Here is a 21,759-nt window from a genome sequence, read left to right on the forward strand (position 1 = left end):
AAAAAGATTTTTTCCATACAAAAAAGTGAAGTATAATACACATTTCACCAAATATACATTTACTTCATAAAATGTTTTCAATAGCGCAATTGTTTTTTAAAAACCAGAAGACTAAAGAGAGCAAAGTTGAAACTATTTAAATCTTCACATCACTGAAATTCAGAACAACAAACGTCAAGCCTTATCTCTGCAAAGACCATCAGAGCTAGTAGAAAAACATGCCACGGGTATTTGCATAAGTAAAAACTGAAATTGTTGTCTAGTTTTAAAACTAGGAATCCGCTACAGATAAAAAAAAATGAATCAAACGAAGTCTTTAGAAACTACTTCAAAAGACAAGATCCTTCAAAAATTTATTTTCAGATTTCTTTGATTATTACAGTGAAAACCTCAGAATTATGCTTTCGCATCTTAAAAATTTCCCCACACCTTATACTTTTTCCAGTGCCATTAAATTAGGCTATAAGGTTTCATTCGTGTGAACACATCAGAATTTTCACAACTCTAACAACTTCTAAAAGACACAGGCTGAGCCACAGGTTAACTGCATGCTTCCTGCATCTGACAGCCGCACTAAGGCGCCCCTGGACCAGGAAGCAAGCAGACCTGGGTTCCAGTCTGGATGGTGCCATTTGTTGTGGGATAAGATTCCCAGCCTTTCACATATATATAGCAATAAATACTATCACTGCCTCTAAAACACTCACTGAGGAAATGTGGAAGCCTTGGTCTTGATAATGGTCCCAGAAAGTACTCAAAGAGTTAAGACAATCTGTTTTCAGCTGATGAGAAAGTCCAGTAGAGGACCAGGGAAAAAGATAATGCCAAAGAATAAACCCAAAGATTTCAGCACAGCTACAGGTTGCTACAATCAGTGGGGGCTCTTCCCCAGGAAGAGGCAGAACACCTCCTTCCCCTTACTCTGAAGCCACTGTTCAGATCTGATCATTACCACCAAAGGAAGAATTAAAATCTCCATGGGTTCCTTCATCAAACTTTGTACAGAAGCTTTGTACAAGGCTTCTACATTTCTTTTTACAGAAATGTAAGAATATGTATGCATATGCAGAGTTTCTAATGAACAACTTAGTTCCTGAACTTCCAGAGCAGCGCTGTGCAATAGAAATATAACCTAAGCCACACATACAAGCCAAAGGTGTAAGTTTTAATTAAAAAGGTAAAACTGAATGCAATAATCTTTTATTTAACCCAAAATACTGTAATTGCAATACATAATCAATATAATAAAGTAATTTACATCCTTTTTGTCATTTCAGTCTTTGAAATCTCAACTCAGAATACCCATATTTCAAGTTTTCAATAGCCACAAGTGGTAACCATATTGGACAGCACAGTTCCAGAGTCAACAGATACGCACTAATAACTTTTCGATTTTAATACTTCAGCTAGTTTTAATCCCAACAAACAGAAATGAAAGGACTCTAAATTAAAAAAGGGGGAGGGAATCTTGGATCTTATAAATCTAAAAGAAACATACACAGAACAGTGTGAATAAAATGCTTGATTTTAGCCACGATTGAGCCACTTAGCTTCTTAACACAAAGAAGTTTGAAATTCGATCAAAGAGTTGCTATATTGTTTTCCAAGTTTTCCTCTGCCACTATAACAATACTTCTATAATTGTTCCTAAAATGCCTTAGTTACCTCATAGCAATAGAAAAATGTGAAAAAAAAGCATATGTGCTCACAGGAAACAAAAGGAATAGAGGAAAAGGAACTAAGTTAACACCAACACAAGGAAGTACTCAGATAAATTCAGAATGTGGGACACTGTGAGATGGCTGGTCATCTGGTCTTTTCTGAAAAAAAGGTGGAGGATTGCACTAGACTAAGAACGACTAAACAGACATGGTAACTAAAAGCAATATATAAACCTTGAGTGGATTTTGGTGCATTTTGGGGACAACTGGGAAAATCTGAACATGGACTAGCTATTAGATAATATCGGGTCTTATTGTTAATTTTCCTACATGGTATGGCAGTGTAGTTAGGTAGGAAAAAGTCTGTATCCTTAGGAGAGGCATGCTTAAGTATTTAAGGGTAAGGTATCATGTCTACAACTTATTTTCAAAGGTTCAGAAAAGAAAAAAAATCTATTTAAAGCAAATATGGCAAAATGTTAGTAATGGTTCTTTAATCTAGGTAATAGCTATACAGTTATACTATTCTTTCAACTTTTTCTACCTTTGAACATCCTCATGATAAACGTAAAAGAGAGACAATTACAGATTGAGAGAGATATGTATGTGCTGTATGAACCCTGTTTAAATCTTGGTTCATGAAAAACAGCTAAAAAAGATTTCTTGGGACAATTGAGAAAATCATAAAATGGATTGGATATTACATGACATTAAGGAATTATTGTTAATTTTCTTAGTGTGACAATGGTATTATGGTTATATGTAGGAGAATATCCTCAGTCTTGGTAGATGAGACACTTGCTGAAATATTTAGGGGTGAAGTGTCATACTGTCTACAACTCTTTGAAATGGTTTAACAAGAAACAAAACAAATTATACATACATACACACTGTCTACCTGTTAGCTTGCTAAAGTAAATATGGCAAAATGTTAACAACTAGTAACCTATGTGGAAGTATCTGGGTGGTCATTCTACTATCCTTTCAATGTTTAGAAAATCCAATAATAGAAAAATGTTTTTAAAATTTAAGGCTAAAAATAAAAAGTATGAATCAAAATTCCATTTTTCTAAATTTCAGCAAATAGAATAAAACCACAACTGAAAACTGCCTCCACTTTTCTCTGGTAGATTCTCTCACTGAAAAAGGACCAGCAAAGATGAAACATGTCTTTATGTTACAGTGCACTCTCTGGTGCTGTGCATATGTAGTGGGTAATAAGATGTCCTTGTTTGAGATCTGCAGTGAGCTGGGTACAGGAAAAAAAGATGGGCCCTGTTTTCAAGGAGTTCAAAATAGTATGGTGTAAATTAGTCTTAATTCTCTCCTTTCCCAATCAAATTTTCTATTTTTTTTAAGTTGGTTTCTAAAGTTTTGTTTCTAGAGATGATCTATAAGGTAAGCCCCAAATCTGCCTAACTCGGTGTTTTCTCAGTACTTAGAAAGCCATGGACTCCTTTGATAAACATTACAATCTCACACACCACTAGGGCAAGAATACTTTCCGCCATACTTATCTTACCAGGATTACTAAAAACTGAACTATTTATATTACATTATAAAAAAATTGAAAAATTTCTCTGTGGCTACATCTTTATTAAGTTTCCCTAAGAAATTAACTCAAGAAGGAAGCCTTGACACCATTTTTATTCTGATGACCCAATCAATACCTGGCCAATGGGCAATAAACACTCCTGATGCCGTATATGCAAAAGTGATCTATTGGATGTACCAGCATTATTTTATACAATTTAAAAAATTACTCAGTAGTATTCACTTTCAGCCACTGTTGCTATCTTCTACCTTAATCTGATGATTGGAATATAAAAAGGCTCTGCCGGATCAGCACTTAAAAATCATTCACAGCTATCAATGATCCATCATATTGCCCCACAAAAGGGGAAATATTACTTTCTATTCCATGAGTACTTCCATCTAGACTCAAGCTGCAGGGTTTTTGTTTGTTTTGGTAGCAGAAAAGCACTTGAATTAAATGTATAAAGACAAAACAGGGCTCCCCAGGGAAAGAGAGCAATAAAAACAATAGTAAGAAAAAAAAATAAAAACATCAGGTACAAATGATTTACATAGCTGATGTGGGGCTGAGTATCACTGAACAAAGAATAATTAAGAAATGTATTCTTAGATTGAGACAGTGATCAAAAGAGAGGGAGGAGTAGCAAAAGACAAAGGATTATGAATACTGAATCTTTATATAAATTTTTTTTTAGTCTCTAGGGTATTAGAACTGGAAGAAAATAACTGAAATGGTGGAACTGTAACCCGTAACATTCTCTGAAATTTTCTCTATAACTACTTGTTAAATTGTACTTTTGAAAGTCATCACTTTTTTGTATATATGTTATATTGCACAATAAGGAAAAAACTGAAATTGTGGAACTTTAACCCCTAAGATCCTTTGAAGTTTGCTCTATAACTACTTGTTAAATCATATTTTGAAAGTTATCACTTTTATGTGTACATTTCACAATAAAAGGAAACACTTAAAAGAAATATATTCTTTAGTTTCAATTACTTCTGTCAAATCAATACATCGCTAGAATAAAGATAAAATCCCATAAAACTGAGTTCTCTATGGAAAATATAAGTTGACATTTCACAGCATTTCTGGGTGGGGGCGCATGCCAAGCTGCTGGGTTTTATTCAAAGGCACAACCCTCCTCTACAGATATTATATTTTTATCACCAGGACTGGTAACTAAAGCTGAGGAACTGTTTAACATAAAGGGTGTCTACCAAAGCTTTAAATGTGCTTTCTAGAAAGAAGAAAAGATGTAAGAGGTAAACAGAGCTCCAGAGGTAACCATGTGATTTAGAAACCAATTAAGCTAAGCAATTACTGAAACTGCTTTCTCTCCTTTGGGCAAGAAAGGATCACAAGTGAAACTGATACAAAACTGAAAATGCTTACATGTAAAAAGGTCAAGGCTGTCTTGGAGAAACACTATTTTTAAAACAGCAGAACTATGAAAACGGTATAATATGTACCGGGATGTCTGATCAGTGTAGACAAAAGGTTTACAGTCTATTGGTTTAGAAAGGCCAAACCATGTTTTCAGACACATAAAATATGTTTTCACCATCAAATTTAGTTAGTATTCACATGAAATGGGAGGAAAAACAGAACTAGGGTGAAAGTGGGAAGAAAAATCACTACTAGTGCCTACTGATTTTCAAGAGCTAGTTTATATATCCTTACTACATTTTAGAGGAATAAGAAACTGTATTAATGCACATCATTCAGAACTATAAACCTCTTCTCAACTCCAATTTCAGCATGTGTTATTCAAATTCGTTTTTACAAAAAAGAGAGCTAGTCTGACCCGGTTCAAATTTAATTACTTGTGAAAAGAAAAGCTGAAGCAAACTTCTAATATTTTGGGTTAATTACCCTTCAACTTTAAAAGTACTTGAAAACAAAACTATGCTACTACCTACCTGGTTCATCTTTCACCCATAAAATGTGTTTTTAAAAACTTAAATGCACAAACTACAACAAAGTAGGCTTCTTATACATGAACTATTTTTATGAACTATGCATTCTCTTTTTGGCTCCTGACCAGTCTGGGAATCTTATCTATCAAGACATATTGCCTTAACTAAATGATGAGTCCTGTCTATTGCTTTCAAATGCACCAACCTTCTCAAAAACACTGGATGGTGTCATCAAACAAAACCTGATGTTCTGAATGATGGTATCAGTATGTCTCCAGCGTCTTCTATCATGCCGCAGCCAAGACTGCACAGCCTCGTACAGCTCTATCTCTGGGAACCTGCTCAGATGATCATTATCCAAATAAGACATGAGCTTCTCAAAGCTTAGATAAGACAGGAAGTCAGGCCTGGACATGAGTGTCACAAAGTTGTCTAACAGAAAGGTGTCCAGCTTCTTCTTGACTCCCTCGATGTTTACACCGAAATCATCTAAGAGTCTCATAATTTCTGCGCAATTTTCTAAGCAGATTTTTGCTAATAGAAAAGAGCAGCAGAACTTCACCACTTCTATGAGTTGGATATACATGGCAGCCTGAAGAATCTCATGAACAGTATTCATACTCAGTTCTATGGTTCCATAGTACATAAACTGCAGAACATGGCTGAAACCTGTAGCAGTAAGACCTTTTAAATGAATTTTGTCCTGATCTCACTCCCTCATGTCAGCAGTAAACATTATCCTGAAGTAATCACTCTGGGTGGCCAGGAGCGCTTTATGGGCTTGGAACTGATGATCTTCAATGACCAGAGTAACATCAAGAAGCAATCCTTCCTCGTATAGTGCTCTGAACCCAGCAGAAATACTGGTGTCATGAATGGAGGAAGAGAATCCTTCCACATCCCCTGCTATGAATCACCTGGAAAAAGGTAATCAAAGAAAACTGTGTTAATCATTTCCACGCATTCTGAAGACATGATTAACTTAGTGCTTAAACAATTTTTATAATTATCTCAGTTCCACTGCCTAAGTCCTAAATGTACAAGCCCTCTGGGAGAAGACAACATAAAGGTTTGCAGACTAACAATTTTCGCTTCCCTATCTGGGGGAAAAATCTATTAAATGTCTATTGAACAATGGTAAATTATTAGTTTATAAACCATATATACTTATTCTACTGATTTTAAACCATTCATGAAATATATTTAAACATGACCCCAAACTAGCAACACAAAACATATTTCACAAATACTAAATTATGAGAAAAGGAGACAAAAAATAAATTAAACCACACTGCTGACACCTAGAAAATTTCTTCTAGAAATTTATCCAAAGAAAACAATCAGATAAATATTCAAAACTGTTCATACATGAGGTTTTTTCCTTCAAAGCTTTATAATAAAAGTTGGAAGCATTAAATAGTCCAACAATATATTATTAAATAAATATGGTACAGTCCTATAATGGACTGTTTGGCAATAATCTACCTCTTATAACAAAGCATATTTATTAGATATTGTTATATGAGAAAAGGCGACCGCAGTACACCAAGTATATTTTCAAAAACACATTTATATGAGAAAAAGTCTGGAGGAATATATACCAAATTGATGTCTCTAGGTAATGGGATTTCAGGAGATTTTTCCTGAAAAATCTTTTTACTTAACCCATTAACGTTACTTTTATTTTATTTTATTTTATTTTATTTTATCTTCATTTTATTGAGATATATTCACATACCACGCAGTCATACAAAACAAATCGTACTTTCGATTGTTTACAGTACCATTACATAGTGGTACATTCATCACCCAAATCAATCCCTGACACCTTCATTAGCACACACACAAAAATAACAAGAATAATAATTAGAGTGAAAAAGAGCAATTGAAGTAAAAAAGAACACTGGGTACCTTTGTCTGTTTGTTTCCTTCCCCTATTTTTCTACTCATCCATCCATAAACTAGACAAAGTGGAGTGTGGTCCTTATGGCTTTCCCAATCCCATTGTCACCCCTCATAAGCTACATTTTTATACAACTGTCTTCGAGATTCATGGGTTCTGGGTTGTAGTTTGATAGTTCCAGGTATCCACCACCAGCTACCCCAATTCTTTAGAACCTAAAAAGGGTTGTCTAAAGTGTGTAAGAGTGCCCACCAGAGTGACCTCTCAGCTCCTTCTGGAATCTCTCTGCCACTGAAGCTTATTTCATTTCCTTTCACATCCCCCTTTTGGTCAAGAAGATGTTCTCCGTCCCATGATGCCAGGTCTACATTCCTCCCCGGGAGTCATATTCCACGATGCCAGGGAGGTTCACTCCCCTGGGTGTCTGATCCCACATAGGGGGGAGGGCAGTGATTTCACCTTTCAAGTTGGCTTAGCCAGAGAGAGAGGGCCACATCTGAGCATCAAAGAGGCATTCGGGACGAGGCTCTTAGGCACAATTATAGGGAGGCCTAGCCTCTCCTTTGCAGCAACCGTCTTCCCAAGGGTAAAACCTATGGTAGAGGGCTCAACCCATCAAACCACCAGTCCCCTATGTCTGTGGTCATGTTAGCAACCATCGAGGTGGGGTAGGCAAATACCCCTGCATTCTCCACCAGCTCCTCAAGGGGGCACTACATCTTTTTTTCCTTGTTTTGGTTTTTTTTTTTTAACTTTCCCTTCTTTTTCAAATCAACTGTATGAAAAAAAAGTTAAAAAGAAAACAAACATACAATAAAAGAACATTTCAATGAGACCATAACAAGGGAGTAAGAAAAAGACAACTAACCTAAGATAACTGCTTAACTTCCAACATGTTCCTACTCTACCCCAAGAAAGTTACCTAATATAGCAACATTTCTGTGAACTTGCTCCTACTATATCCATCAGAAATTAACAGACAATAGTCATTCCTGGGCATCCCCAGAACGTTAAATAGCTTATCTGTTCTTCTTGGATTATTGTTCCCCCTTCCTTAATTGCTCTCTATTGCTAGTTCCCCTACATTCTACATTATAAACCATTTCTTATACATTTTTCAAAGTTCACATTAGTGGTAGCACATAATATTTCTCTTTTTGTGCCTGGCTTATTTCGCTTAGCATTATGTCCTCAAGGTTCATCCATGTTGTCATATGTTTCACGAGATCGTTCCTTCTTACTGCCGCGTAGTATTCCATCATGTGTATATACCACATTTTATTTATCCACTCATCTGTTGAAGGACATTTGGGTTGTTTCCATCTTTTGGCAATTGTGAATACTGCTGCTAAGAACACTGGCGTGCAGATATCTGTTCGTGTCACTGCTCTCCGATCTTCCGGGTATATACCGAGAAGTGGAATCACTGGATCGAATGGTAACTCTATATCTAGTTTTCTAAGGAACTGCAAGACTGACTTCCAGAGTGGCTGAACCATTATACACTCCAGGCATGGAGCCCCTACACAAAAATTAACTCAAAATGGACCAAAGATCTCAATATAAAAGAAAGTACCATAAAACTCCTAGAAGATAGTGTACCCACCAGAGTGACCTCTCAGCTACTTTTGGAATCTCTCTGCCACTAGGATAGTATGGGTGTAGGGGGTGAGGTAGGGGTCCTCTTTTATTCTTTTGGATATGGATAGCCAACTCTCCCAGCCCCATTTGTTGAAAAGACCATTATGGCTATATGCTATATGCTAGAAACATTACTGACTTATGTGCATTAATCTTGTATCCCGCTACTTTGCTAAATTTGCTTATTAGCTCTAGTAGGTGTATCGTTGATTTCTCAGGGTTTTCTAGATACAAGATCATATCATCTGCAAACAATGACAGTTTTACTTCTTCTTTTCCAATTTGGATGCCTTTTATTTCTTTGTCTTGCCCGATTGCCCTGGCTAGCACTTCCAGCACAATGTTGAATAACAGTGGTCATAGTGGGCATCCTTGTCTTGTTCCAGATCTTAGAGGGAAGGCTTTCAGTCTCTCACCATTGAGTACTATGCTGGCTGTGGGTTTTTCATATATACTCTTTATCATGTTGAGGAAGTTTCCTTCAATTCCTACCTTTTGAAGTGTTTTTATCAAAAAGGGATGTTGGATTTTGTCAAATGCTTTTTCAGCATCTATTGAGATGATCAATTGATTTTTCCCTTTTGACTTGTTAATGTGTTGTAATACATTGATTGATTTTCTTATGTTGAACCATCCTTGCATGCCTGGAATAAACCCCACTTGGTCATGGTGTATGATTTTTTTAATGTGTCTTTGGATTCGATTTGCAAGTATTTTGTTGAGGATTTTTGCATCTATATTCATTAGGGAGATTGGCCGGTAGTTTTCCTTTTTTGTAACATCTTTCCCTGGTTTTGGTATTAGATTGATGTTAGCTTCATAAAATGAGTTAGGTAGTGTTCCATTTTCTTCAATGTTTTGAAAGAGTTTGAGTAAGATTGGTGTCAGTTCTTTCTGGAAAGTTTGGTAGAATTCCCCTGTGAAGCCATCTGGCCCTGGGCATTTATTTGTGGGAAGATTTTTGATGACTGATTGGATCTCCTTGCTTGTGATGGGTTGGCTGAGGTCTTCTATTTCTTCTCTGGTCAGTCTAGGTTGTTCATATGTTTCCAGGAAATTGTCCATTTCCTCTACATTATCCAGTTTGTTGCCATACAGTTGTTCATAGTATCCTCTTATAATTTTTTTAATTTCTTCAGGATCTGCAGTTATGTCACCTTTTTCATTCATTATTTTGTTCATATGGGTCTTCTCTCTTTTTGATTTTGTCAGTCTAGCTAGGGGCTTGTGAATCTTGTTGATCTTCTCAAAGAACCAACTTTTGGTGATATTTATCCTCTCTATTGTTTTTTTGTTCTCGATGTCATTTATTTCTGCTTTAATCCTTGTTATTTCTTTTCTTCTACTTGGTTTAGGATTGGTTTGCTGTTCATTTTCTAGCTTCTTCAGTTGATCCATTAGTTCTTTGATTTTGGCTCTTTCTTCCTTTTTAATATATGCGTTTAGTGATATAAATTTCCCCCTTAGCACTGCTTTTGCTGCATCCCATAGGTTTTGGTATGTTGTGTTCTCATTTTCATTCGTCTCTATATATTTAGCAATTTCTCTTGCTATTTCTTCTTTAACCCACTGATTCTTTAGGAGTGTGTTGTTTAACCTGCAGGTATTTGTGAATTTTCTAAGTCTCTGATGGTTACTGACTTCTAATTGTATTCCATTGTGGTCAGAGAATGTGCTTTGAATAATTTCAATCTTTTTAAATTTATTGAGGCTTGTTTTCTGTCCCAGCATATGATCTATTCTGGAGAAAGTTCCGTGAGCACTAGAAAAGTATGTGTATCCTGGTGATTTGGGATGTAATGTCCTGTATATGTCTGTTAAATCTAATTCATTTATCAGATTGTTTAGGTTTTCAATTTCCTTATTGGTCTTCTGTCTGGTTGATCTATCTATAGGAGAGAGTGATGTGTTGAAGTCTACCACAATTATTGTGGAAACATCAATTGCTTCCTTTAGTTTTGCCAGTGTTTCTCTCATGTATTTTGTGGCACCTTGGTTGGGTGCAAAGACATTTACGATTGTTATTTCTTCTTGCTGAATTGCCCCTTTTATTAGTATGTAGTGGCCTTCTTTGTCTCTCAAAACATCCCTGCATTTGAAGTCTATTTTATGTGAGATTAATATTGCTACACCTGCTTTCTTTTGGCTGTGGCTTGCATGAAATATTTTTTTCCATCCTTTCACTTTCAGTTTTTTTGTGTCCCTGTGTCTAAGATGAGTCTCTTGTATGCAACATATTGATGGTTCATTTTTTTTGATCCATTCTGTGAATCTATATCTTTTAATTGGGGAGTTTAATCCATTTACATTGAACGTTAAAACCGTGAAGGCATTTCTTGAATCGGCCATCTTATCCTTTGGTTTATGTTTGCCATATTTTTCCCTCTCTCTATTAATATCCTTTATTGTACCCATACCGAATCTCTTTAGTACTGAACCTTTCTCCAAGTCTCTCTGTCCTGTCTTTGTTTCTCTGTCTGTAGGGCTCCCTTTAGTATCTCCAGTAGGGCAGGTCTCTTGTTAGCAAATTCTCTCAGCATTTGTTTGTCTGTGAAAAATTTAAGCTCTGCCTCAAATTTGAAGGAGAGCTTTGCTGGATAAAGTATTCTTGGCTGGAAATTTTTCTCACTCAGAATTTTAAATATATCGTGCCACTGCCTTCTTGCCTCCATGGTGGCTGCTGAGTAGTCACTACTTAGTCTTATGCTGTTTCCTTTGTATGTGGTGAATTGCTTTTCTCTTGCTGCTTTCAGAACTTGCTCCTTCTCTTCTGTGTTTGATAGTGTGATCAGTATATGTCTCGGAGTGGGTTTATTTGGATTTATTCTAATTGGAGTTCGCTGAGCATTTATGATTTGTGTATTTATGTTGTTTAGAAGATTTGGGAAGTTTTCCGTAACAATTTCTTTGAATACTCTTCCTAGACCTTTACCCTTTTCTTCCCCTTCTGGGAAACCAATGAGTCTTATATTTGGATGTTTCATATTGTCTATCATATCCCTGAGGTCCATTTCGATTTTTTCAATTTTTTCCCCATTCTTTCTTTTATGCTTTCATTTTCCATTCTGTCATCTTCGAGGTCACTGATTCGTTGTTCAACTTCCTCTAGTCTTGTACTATGAGTGTTCAGAATCTTTTTAATTTGGTCAACAGTTTCTTTAATTTCCATAAGATCATCCATTTTTTAATTTAGTCTTGCAATGTCTTCTTTATGCTCTTCTAGGGTCTTCTTGATTTCCTTTATCTCCCGTACTATGGTCTCATTGTTCATCTTTAGTTCTTTGAGTAGCTGCTCTAGGTGCTGTGTCTCTTCTGGTCTTTTGATTTGGGTGCTTGGGCTTGGGTTATCCATATCGTCTGGTTTTTTCATATGCTTTATAATTTTCTGTTGTTTTTGGCCTCGTGGCATTTGCTGAACTTGATAGGGTTCTTTTAGGATTTATAGACCAACTGAAGTCCTTATCTCTAATTTATCAGATCTACAGCTTCGTGGAGTACACCTTCTCTAACTAACCAGCAGGTGGCGTCCACGAGCCACCTGTTCTCCACAAGCCAGTTCTCCCCTGCTTAGCCTTTTTTGTGAGTGGGGGAGTGAGTCTTGTGGGGTCCAACTGGTGTACCAAGCTTGCGTGTGTAGTTGGTGATGCCTGCCCTGTATATGGGGCATGTTTCTGGGCAGTCAGGGAGTGGGGGGTGGCTCTAACAATCAAATCTCCCTGGTGATCCTAGAGTTTTAAAGCTGCTGCAATAGTCTAATGCTTCAGTTCAGTCCTGCCACAGTTTGTCTCTGCCACTGACCCACAAGTCCTTGGTATTGGCGTATGGCTCCTGAGACTTGCAAGTGGGCCCCTCTTCCAGGCCGTGCACCCCGGGTCCTCTGTTGAGGGATGACTGTGCTATGTCACAGGTGAGTGCCGTCCACCCAGGGCGGTTCTGGGCTGCTGGGCTGTGTAGGGAGGCTCCCAGTCTGCTCAAATGATGGCTGAATGGGCCTTTGTTAATTCACACTACTCCACCTTCCCAGCTCTGGGACAATCAGCTGAGGTTGCAGGGAAGGCTAATGTCCACGCCCAGTTTTGTGGTGTGTGCCTGTTATTTGAAGCACTTCCGTCACACTGGGTTTTCTGGGGCAGCTCTGGGCTATGGGCTGGCGATGGGCAGGAGTGTTTCCTGTCCACCAGGATGGTGGCTGTGAGCGGACATCCCCCTTTTCTTGGGAAGTTGTGGTGTTTAGTGAATTTTCTCAGCCACTGGATTATTGCCTTTTGTCTCAGAGCTCTCTTAGTTCTGCTCTTGACTTGACGTGCCCTAATTGCAATTCTTTGAAGCTTTCTGTATTGGGCTTCTTAGAGTAATTGTTTTAGAAAAAGAAAAAAGGATTAAAAAAAAAAAAAGGGCCCTCCTCAGAGATCTAATGTGTTATTGAAATGCTAAGAGACAAAGCAACCAGCGCCATTAAGGAAAGGTCCACAGGGCAGAGAGATCAGCTTTTCTTCGGGATTTGCATATGCGCCTCAAGGCCTGAGCTCCGCCCTTCCCCTTTCTGTGTTCACCAGAACTCCAAAAATCCTCTGCTTTTATTTTGGAGTTTTTCGTGTCGTTTTTTTTCTATGCCTGTCTCCTCTCTGCAGGGCTGGCTGCTCTCAGAGTCTCTGGTGTCTGGTCTCAGTCTATCTATGGTTGGAGTTTGAATCAGTAGAATGAGTTTCCGATAAGAGCAGCCACTGCAGTTCTCCCTTCTCCTTCCCGGAGCTGACAGCCCCTCCTCCCCCCGGACTGAGCCTGGCAGGGAGGGGCGCGGGTCCCCTGGCCGCAAAAACTTACAGATTTCGCTGATCTCAGCAGTTCGACATTTTCATGAGTGTTGTATGAAGTATGCCCAAAGACAGATTGCTCTGTGGTGTCCAGTCCACGCAGTTCCTGGCTTTTTACCTACTTTCCTGGAGGAGTAACTAAAACTTACAGCTCACCAGTCTGCCATCTTGCCCCGCCTCCCTCTGCTTTATTTTTCTTTACAGAATATTAAATGGCGATATATGCTATCAAGTCTACTTACTTACTTTCTGCTTCAAAAATTTTTTGTGCTGTTTCACTGACTGTTGTATCCCTAGCACCCAGAAGAGTACTTAGCTCATAATAAGTGCTTAATAAATATTTGTTGGATAAATGAAGATTTAATCCTTGCAACCCTTCATATTGTTACCATCTGATTTAAAGAAGAGGAAATCAAAGCTCATAGAGGCTAAATAACTTGCCCAAAGCTACGATTCTTAAGTGGTGGAGTTGGGGGTCTGCCTGACTTCGGAGCCTTCAGACTTGACCACTATATTATACTGCCTCACCAATAACTTTCATTTATCTTCAACAAAAAAAAAAGCTCACACCAGCTATAGCACTCCAATTCAAGGGAAATATATACTAATACATTAATACAAATCCCACCCCCCATAAGCTAAAGATTCATTCTCCTCACATTTAACATTATTCATTCTCAAAACATTTACAACAGGAAAGGGCAAGCTTTGACAACAGTTTCAAGTAGGGCCAGCTACATAATTTGCAGGGTCCAATGCAAAAAGAAAACATGGGGCTCCTTGTTCAAAGAGCAGGGAAAAAGTGTCATTAAAATTACTAAAATATAAAGCTTTTTCCTTTCTTCAGAGGTCTCTTTCAACTTGTCATGATGTTTTTTAAGTGGCTGTTTAATGTCATTTTAAGTAAAGCAAAATTAAAACTTTTAATTACTAGTTTTGTTTAAATTATGAGCAATTTCACCATTCACCTTTTTACTGTGTGATGCCAGTTTTAAATTCAGATTATTAAATGAAGTGTGGCACCCTTATGAGCATCCACAGAGCCGGACTTGGTTCCAAGATTTTAGCACCAGATACCCCAAATCAAGGCAGACAAAAGGTCAAACCCTGAAATTCCCAATAAAGCAGTGATTTGCCAAAATTTTATCTTCAGAACGAGTGCTAAGTCCAATGTACAAAAGCTACCATATTAAAGTAAGGAGGCTCTTCCTTGTGCTATTTTAATTCTGCCCACTTTACATTACTCTTTTTAATACAAATGCATAGTCTGAAAGACAACTGGCATTGGACTAGAGGATTATGAATTTAATAAAACATCTAACTACTCAGAAAACCATGTTAGCTAAAAAAATTATATAATAAAAAACGCTTCTCTTTCAAATTTTGTGCACCATTTTCTAAAGTCAAACTATGCTACATTTTTGACATCCAGGTATGAAATGATTCCATAGTGATCTGTTACACATATTTAATATAAAATCTGGCAAATAAAGTCAATTTTCAAACCAGAAATGTTTACTACCCTATTTTCTTCTCAAGTTAATCAACATTAAAGGGAGAAAATTAACATCTATTACCACTCATAAACTGTGACTGTAAGCACCTACTAAGTGTTGTGATGATTAAATTGTATAAACTTGAGAACTGCATTATATAAATAAAGGGCCAAAAAGTTGAAATCTTTATACATTTCCAGATCTATTAAGAATTACAAAAATACGAGTAAGTATTTACAAGCTTTTCAAAAACAACTTTCAAATTAGTAGAGGTATTCTGTTCCCTAGGTATGAAAGATAGCCAATAAAATTAGGGTACACCTACAAGGCATTTTCTAAATTAGAATTTAATCAGAATAACCAAGGTGAGATTATATTGAAAAATATAAGAAACCAGACAAATGTAAGGTGTTAAATATTCCGAGGAAGAAAAACGGCATTAAGTGGCCTAGAAAGATGAATAGCAAAGCACTACAGTAATGTTAAATTTGAATTAAAGAATACTGTTATTTAAATAAGCAGTTAGCATTTCATAGGAGGAAGGCCAAGCAAAAGGACTATTACACGTCGATTCACAGCACTGCTTTGCTATTCCGTACTTATTGCTTATAATTATGATAAGAAAATTTTAAATAGCAGCAATAGTTAGCCACTACAACATTAAACACTTTGGAAAGATGACTTTAAAAATCGCCTTGCATTTTTACAACGCTTTATGGCTATAGATTATTTTCACACGTATGACCTCATATAGTCCTCACTATCCTGTGATGTGGGTACTACTGCCTAGATTCCATAGATAAGGAAACCCTGACTTGGTAAGGATTTTCTTAGAATCACACGGTCGAACCCAGACCTTCCGATTCCACGTTTTATGCCTCGAATTTCACTTCAGGCATAAACAGAATTTGTAAAGGAGCGAAACGGGTTGCGGAAAAAAAATAATCATGGTACCTGCAGCTGTGTGCTGCAAAAAATGGCTGAATTATGCTTTTTTTCTCTCTCTGAAAAAAAAAAATTCAAACAATTTAAGTAAACTCAAAAGACAGATTAGGTAGGGGCGTCTACCAAATGTTTTCAGACTCAGATCTGTAGATGAGGGTGAGACTCCGCAGAGGCCACCGAATCCGTGCCTAGCACGGGGCCGCGGACCAAGCCCGGGCTCTCCCCCACCCCCCCGCCGGCCGAGCAGGGGCGGGTACGCACCTCTGGGGTCCTGTCCAGCCTCTAGTGGACGGCAGCAAGCATCAGGAAGAAGCGGGACGGTCGGTGGACGGTCGCGGCGCCGGGACGGCACAAATCAGGCTCCTCGCACCTCTACGAGGAGCCGCTCCCGCGTTGGACAGGGGCGCTCCCGAGAGGGGCGAGTCTGCGCGCCTGCGGCCCCCTCGGAACCAGTCCTGGGAAAGAAAACAACGCAGAGTCGCAAGTCGAACCGATCGGACTCGGCGAGAGGCGGCGCGGCGCCGGGGCCGGGCCAACACCGAGAGCCTAGCTGGGCTCGGAGAGAGGACTGCGTCGGGGCTGAGGGCGGAGGAGGAGATTGGGGGGCCGGGGGCAGCGGGAGAAGCACCAACGGTGGCGACGTCGACGACGGCGTCTCCGGGCTTCTGTTCCGAAGTGCCCCGAGCCTCACGATCACCCACGCCGGGGGTGGAGGAAGGCGGGCAAAGGGCGGGCAAAGGACGGGGCGTGTGGGGCCACGAGACAGGGCACACTCCGGACCGCACGCCCCCTGCGGGCCGCGGGAGCCGCCCCGGGGAGGCGGGGCCGTCGGAGAGGGGGGGCTCTCCTCGCGACGCGGAAGTCCACCACGCGGGGAGGTCGGAGGCTGGGATGGTACCCCGGGGGATGGGGGGCGGACAGGGGAGGGGCTTTCGGCTCCCGCTGGCGCCTCCAGGGGGCCCAGGCACTGAGCGCGAGTGCGGGGACCGCAGTCCAGTGGGTGTTTACCTTGCCCCTGGTCGAGCGCCAGTACCGCCATCTTTCAGCCTAGCGCCGGCTGGGCGCGCGTCACTTCCGGCGCCGCAGGACTGGGAGCCAGGTTGGGGGAGGGCTGTGCTGTGCTGTACCGCTCCCGCGGCGTCCCGCGCCGTCCGGCCCGCCAAGTCCTGACTGGTGGCCCGCCCAGACAGCGGTCCCTTGCCGACGAAATTAGGTGGCCCGGCCCGGCGCTGCAGCCGCGGGCCTGGCCTGCTGCGGCTCCCCCGCGGCCTTGCCCTCGGGCAAGGGATGCTCGGCTGGGCTCGTGCCCCGGCAGGGGTCTCCGTCCGCCTGCAGGAGCGATGGGCCGGGCTAGTGCAGTGCACCCGCCCGCAACCAGATGAGAGTTAGGAAGCCCGGAAAATGTCTGCATCTTAGACACGGTGGAGGTGGGGGAACCGCGGACAACGTGGAGGGAGCTTTACAAATATCTGCGTTATTAAAGTGACTATATCTGCGCCAAATGACATCATTGTTGTAAGGCAACTTACAGTGGAGTATTGCATCATAGGGCCACTTCGTTTATTACACAAGTACATGTTTCAGACGTACATTTACCAGAGGTGGGAAAATTCACAGAAAATGGCATGTCTGCACCACAAAGAAATGCCGGATCTAAAAAAGCAGCTCTGTTTCTATTTGCGTCAAAATAAAATGGCAAGAACATTCGGAGGACATTGATGTTTTCAACCAAACAGCTATCGAATTCTGGTTAATGCTTTCTGAATATCATATTTTCCTGATCTAGAAATATAAAATTACAGTGTAAAACTTTTTTAAATTTATTGTTGTGAAATCCCTGTGGAAAAAGTGGAGATAACAGAAATAAACAGTTGGAGGCCAGTGGTTCTGCAACTAGCCTTAAATTAGGGTATCCACTGCCTGTTTCTGATCCTAAACTGAGGTATCATAGCATTTCTCTTTCCCCCATCCCCAGCCCCCGCCGCCGTTTTCTCGCTAGACCACTATCTAGATGAACTTTAAATTAGATATGAAGCTAAAAGCAATTATCTCTTTCTAGCAAACTTGAACATGCCATGTTTCCCAAGAGGCTAAAATAGCACACTGTGCACTGTTATGCTGAAGTAGACTACTTCTTTCGTGAGGAAAATAAAGAGGAGCACCTTAATCAGTTGTTAAAAAATTTAAGATCCCCCTTCTCTGATTTAAACTATAAAATAAGCCTTAAAAAAAAACACCACTGTAAACCATAAAGTAAACTTTAAAATTGTATACATTAACTTTTCAACATTTGAATTTTCGTACCTGATTCTTGGACATTTACAAAGCATTGTATTTTGACTTTGGTACATTAGTTGACGGAAAGACATTTTGAGCTATACATTACATAGTGTGTCACTAACCTGATAGGAGAGATGCTTCTGTCCTTGATTCAAGTAGGAACTACAATGTTTCTGTTCCCTGGAGCAAGTTGAATACTACAGTAAGTGATAACATGAGCCATTATGATCAGTGTCTACCCCTCATTATGACACTCATTATGACACTATCTATATAGACAACATTTCATTGTGACTTAAAATGCGCTGTCCTTTGAAACTTTATTGTTTCTGAAACTGGGATGTGTCTTACAGTCAATTTCTACATTTAAAATGTACAGACCACACATCCCCAAAAGCTATCCTTAAATCAGTGATGCTTCTCGTGCTTTCATTTTAAAAAAAGTGTTTTACAGAAGGGCCTAGTACTGTACAGAGACATTTTGCCCCTCCAAACCAAGAAAAGTAAAACCATGTCATTTAAATAAACCCTTCTAGGTATTTCTTGTTTTCAATCACTTTTCCCACCGATTTCTGGAAAGCAATGGGGGCTCCTAAATACTTTAAGGGCATCCTTTCACACCGGTAGAGCCCCACGGGGCAGATGGAAGCCGTCTTTTCCTAGCCCTCTAGCCTAAGTACTTGAGAATACACATTCCTCCAATCCACTATCTATTCAGCAGCAGTGGATGTCCAGACGTATACTCTAAGTTAAGCACTGGGAGTGGTGATGGAGATGGAGGGAGGGTCTTATCAGATACTGAGGATATAGGATACTGTATGTTCCCTTCCCACTTCCTTTTTTTTTTTTTGTCTTTTAAAAAAAAAAAAAAAGGAAGTTGAGGCTTTTCAGAAATCCACAGTCTGTGGTAGTTACCTTGGTAATCACTTTTCATCAAACTAGCCCCAGTCTCTGAGCACCAAAGAGTAATATCTTTAGCAAACTCTAAGTCCATTACTTCTTGTTCCCTATTCCAGATGGAACCTCCAAAATGTAACTTCAGGGTCCCCCAAATTCCCAGCCTTTTAAGTTCATGTTCTAACAGCCAAATAGAATAACTTGAGCCCTTAGTTGTATGACTAACGGGAAATCAGTACCTTCGTAAATGTTGGAGGATTCCTGGGTAATGCTTACACATCTTTGTCATCATTGGTCACCTCTCACTCAGAATGCCTCCTCTTGGCTTCTCTCCTATTGCCTGTGGCTTCGGTTTGTCACCACCCCTCCACATTTCTCCAGCTCTCTCAGTCCACTTCTTCCCTATTCATGAACCCGACTCTCCCTCCACTTCCCTAGGCAATGCAAAAAACTAAGGCTATCACAAGGCAACTCCGATGAAGAAAAAAGAAGCAACTCTTTAAACAGGTCGAGGCTTCTAGAGATCTCTATATAGGGATTTCTGCACTGTTTATCTCAATCATATCTGTAGCCATATTGGTGGGAACCCCCTCTAAAGCATATCAATCGCTTCTCTCATCTCTTCTCTTCCCCAATCCCCTGAGCACAAAATCCATACCCATCTGGGAGAATATGAAATCCCTAAACATCCAAAAGGAATGGGAGTGCACACGTACGTACACACACACACACACACACACACACACACAACCAAGGAGTACCCCCCACAAAACAGAAAGCATCTGAAATATTTATATTTGTATTATTTCACCAAAATGGGGAGCTACTTCAAGGAAAATTAATTGATAACTTGACATATCTACGTGACTAAGAGGACTCAACCATGTAATTCCACCTGGACAGAAGTGCCTCAACACAATTCACTTCCACCCTTAAAGCCCTAGCAAGCAAATATCTGCCAGCAGTTATTAGAATAACTGCTTTGCTTCTGTTGCCCACCAGCCTTTGAGAATTCAGAAACATTCAAGTTTGGTCTCAGAGACCCCCCTCCCCGAACACACTATGATAGGTTTACGCAATCTGGGATGCCATATGAGCAAGCACAAAGGAGGGGGCCCTAACCTGGGCCAAATCAAGGAAGGCTTCTCAGAGGTGGTGATCTCTAAGTTCAGTCCAAAGGGAAAAAGGAGAGCAGAAAAGGGAGAGAGTATAGAGTACCCACAGGGCAGGTGTTGCAGGCCTGGGAGAGGCAGCAAGGGACCTTTAAGGAACTGCTGATAATTCAGTATGATCACAGTGTAGACTTGCAGGGTAGGACAAAGTGGGGAGGGGAAAGAAGCAAAGGATCAGGAAGGCTGCAGAGTGTAGACTGTGGCAGTTGGTGCTTCTACCCTCCTGCATTGCTCTTTCCACTGTACCTTGTTATTATGCTGATTAACATATTAAATGATCTTCACACTCTTCCATTTTTATTGATACTTAATTCCATAAATTGTTAATTTTAAACCTGCTGCACTAATTTACTTATTCTCCCATCAGTATCTATGGGTTTCCATTACATGCCAAGTCCTGTTCTAAGTACTGGTGATCTATCAGTGAAAAAACATATAAAAATCCCTGCCCTCTTAGAGATTAGATTCTGTTAGGGGGATTCAGGCAATAAACAAAACAAATAAACAAATGACATAACCTGTTAAATGTGAAGAGTGCTATGAGAGTAAGAGTAAGAGGAGTAGGAGTATTGAGAGGAGAGTAAGGGGAGTAGAAGTGCTGGGGTGGGGGTGTTCCAATTTTAACTGGGATGACTGGGGTAGAGGGTGTCACTTGAGCATCGACTTGAAGGAGATGAGGGACCAGACTGTGTAAACTCTTGTAGGCCATTGTATAGACCTTGGCCTTTGAGAAATGGGGAACCATTGAAAGGTTTTGAGAAGAGGCGTGATATGATTTAACACACTCAGGCTGCTATGTTAAATAATAGAATTTAGGCAGGTACAGGTGGAAGCAGGAAGAAAGATAAGGAGGTCATCACAACAATCCAGATGAGAGATGATGGTGACTACAGTGGAGATGGTGAAAAGTGGCCAAACTATGGAAATGTTTTGAAAGTAGAGCCAGGAAGATTTCTCGGATGTAGATAAAAGGAAAGACAGAAGTCAAGAATGACACTGTTCTAGTTTGCTAATGCTGCTGGAATGCAAAACACCAGAGAGGGATTGGCTTTTATAAAAGGGGGTTTATTTGGTTACACAGTTACAGTCTTAAGGCCATAAAGTGTCCAAAGTAACAACATCAGCAACTGGGTACCTTCACTGGAAGATGGCCAATGGTGTCCAGAAAACCTGTTAGCTGGGAAGGCATGTGGCTGGCGTCCGCTCCAAAGTTCTGGTTTCAAAATGGCTTTCTCCCAGGATGCTCCTCTCTAGGCTGCAGTTCCTCAAAAATGTCACTCTTAGTTGCACTTGGGGTATTTGTCCTCCCTTAGCTTCTCCAGAGCAAGAGTCTGCTTTCAACGGCTGTCTTCAAAATGTCTCTCATCTGCAGCTCCTGTGCTCTATTCAAAGTGTCCCCCTTGGCTGTAGTTCCTCTTCAAAAGTTCACTCTCAGCTGCACTGAGTTCCTTCTGTTTGTCAGCCCATTTATATGACTCCAATGATCCATGGAAA

General features: G+C 40.0%; 1 protein-coding gene across 1 annotated transcript in view; it reads right to left on the reverse strand.

Moving 5' to 3' along the window:
- LOC119523373 (kelch-like protein 15) overlaps positions 1–16,955 on the reverse strand; it is a 38,922-nt gene extending 21,967 nt beyond the window's left edge. Inside the window, 3 exon segments of the mRNA XM_037822126.1 lie at positions 5,323–6,023; positions 16,105–16,198; positions 16,287–16,955. Of these exon segments, the coding sequence (XP_037678054.1) occupies positions 5,323–6,023; positions 16,105–16,198; positions 16,287–16,955 (1,464 nt within the window).
- Positions 16,956–21,759: the final 4,804 nt, after the last annotated feature.

Source organism: Choloepus didactylus, chromosome X (genome assembly GCF_015220235.1).
Source record: "Choloepus didactylus isolate mChoDid1 chromosome X, mChoDid1.pri, whole genome shotgun sequence".
Classification (NCBI taxonomy): domain Eukaryota; kingdom Metazoa; phylum Chordata; class Mammalia; order Pilosa; family Megalonychidae; genus Choloepus; species Choloepus didactylus.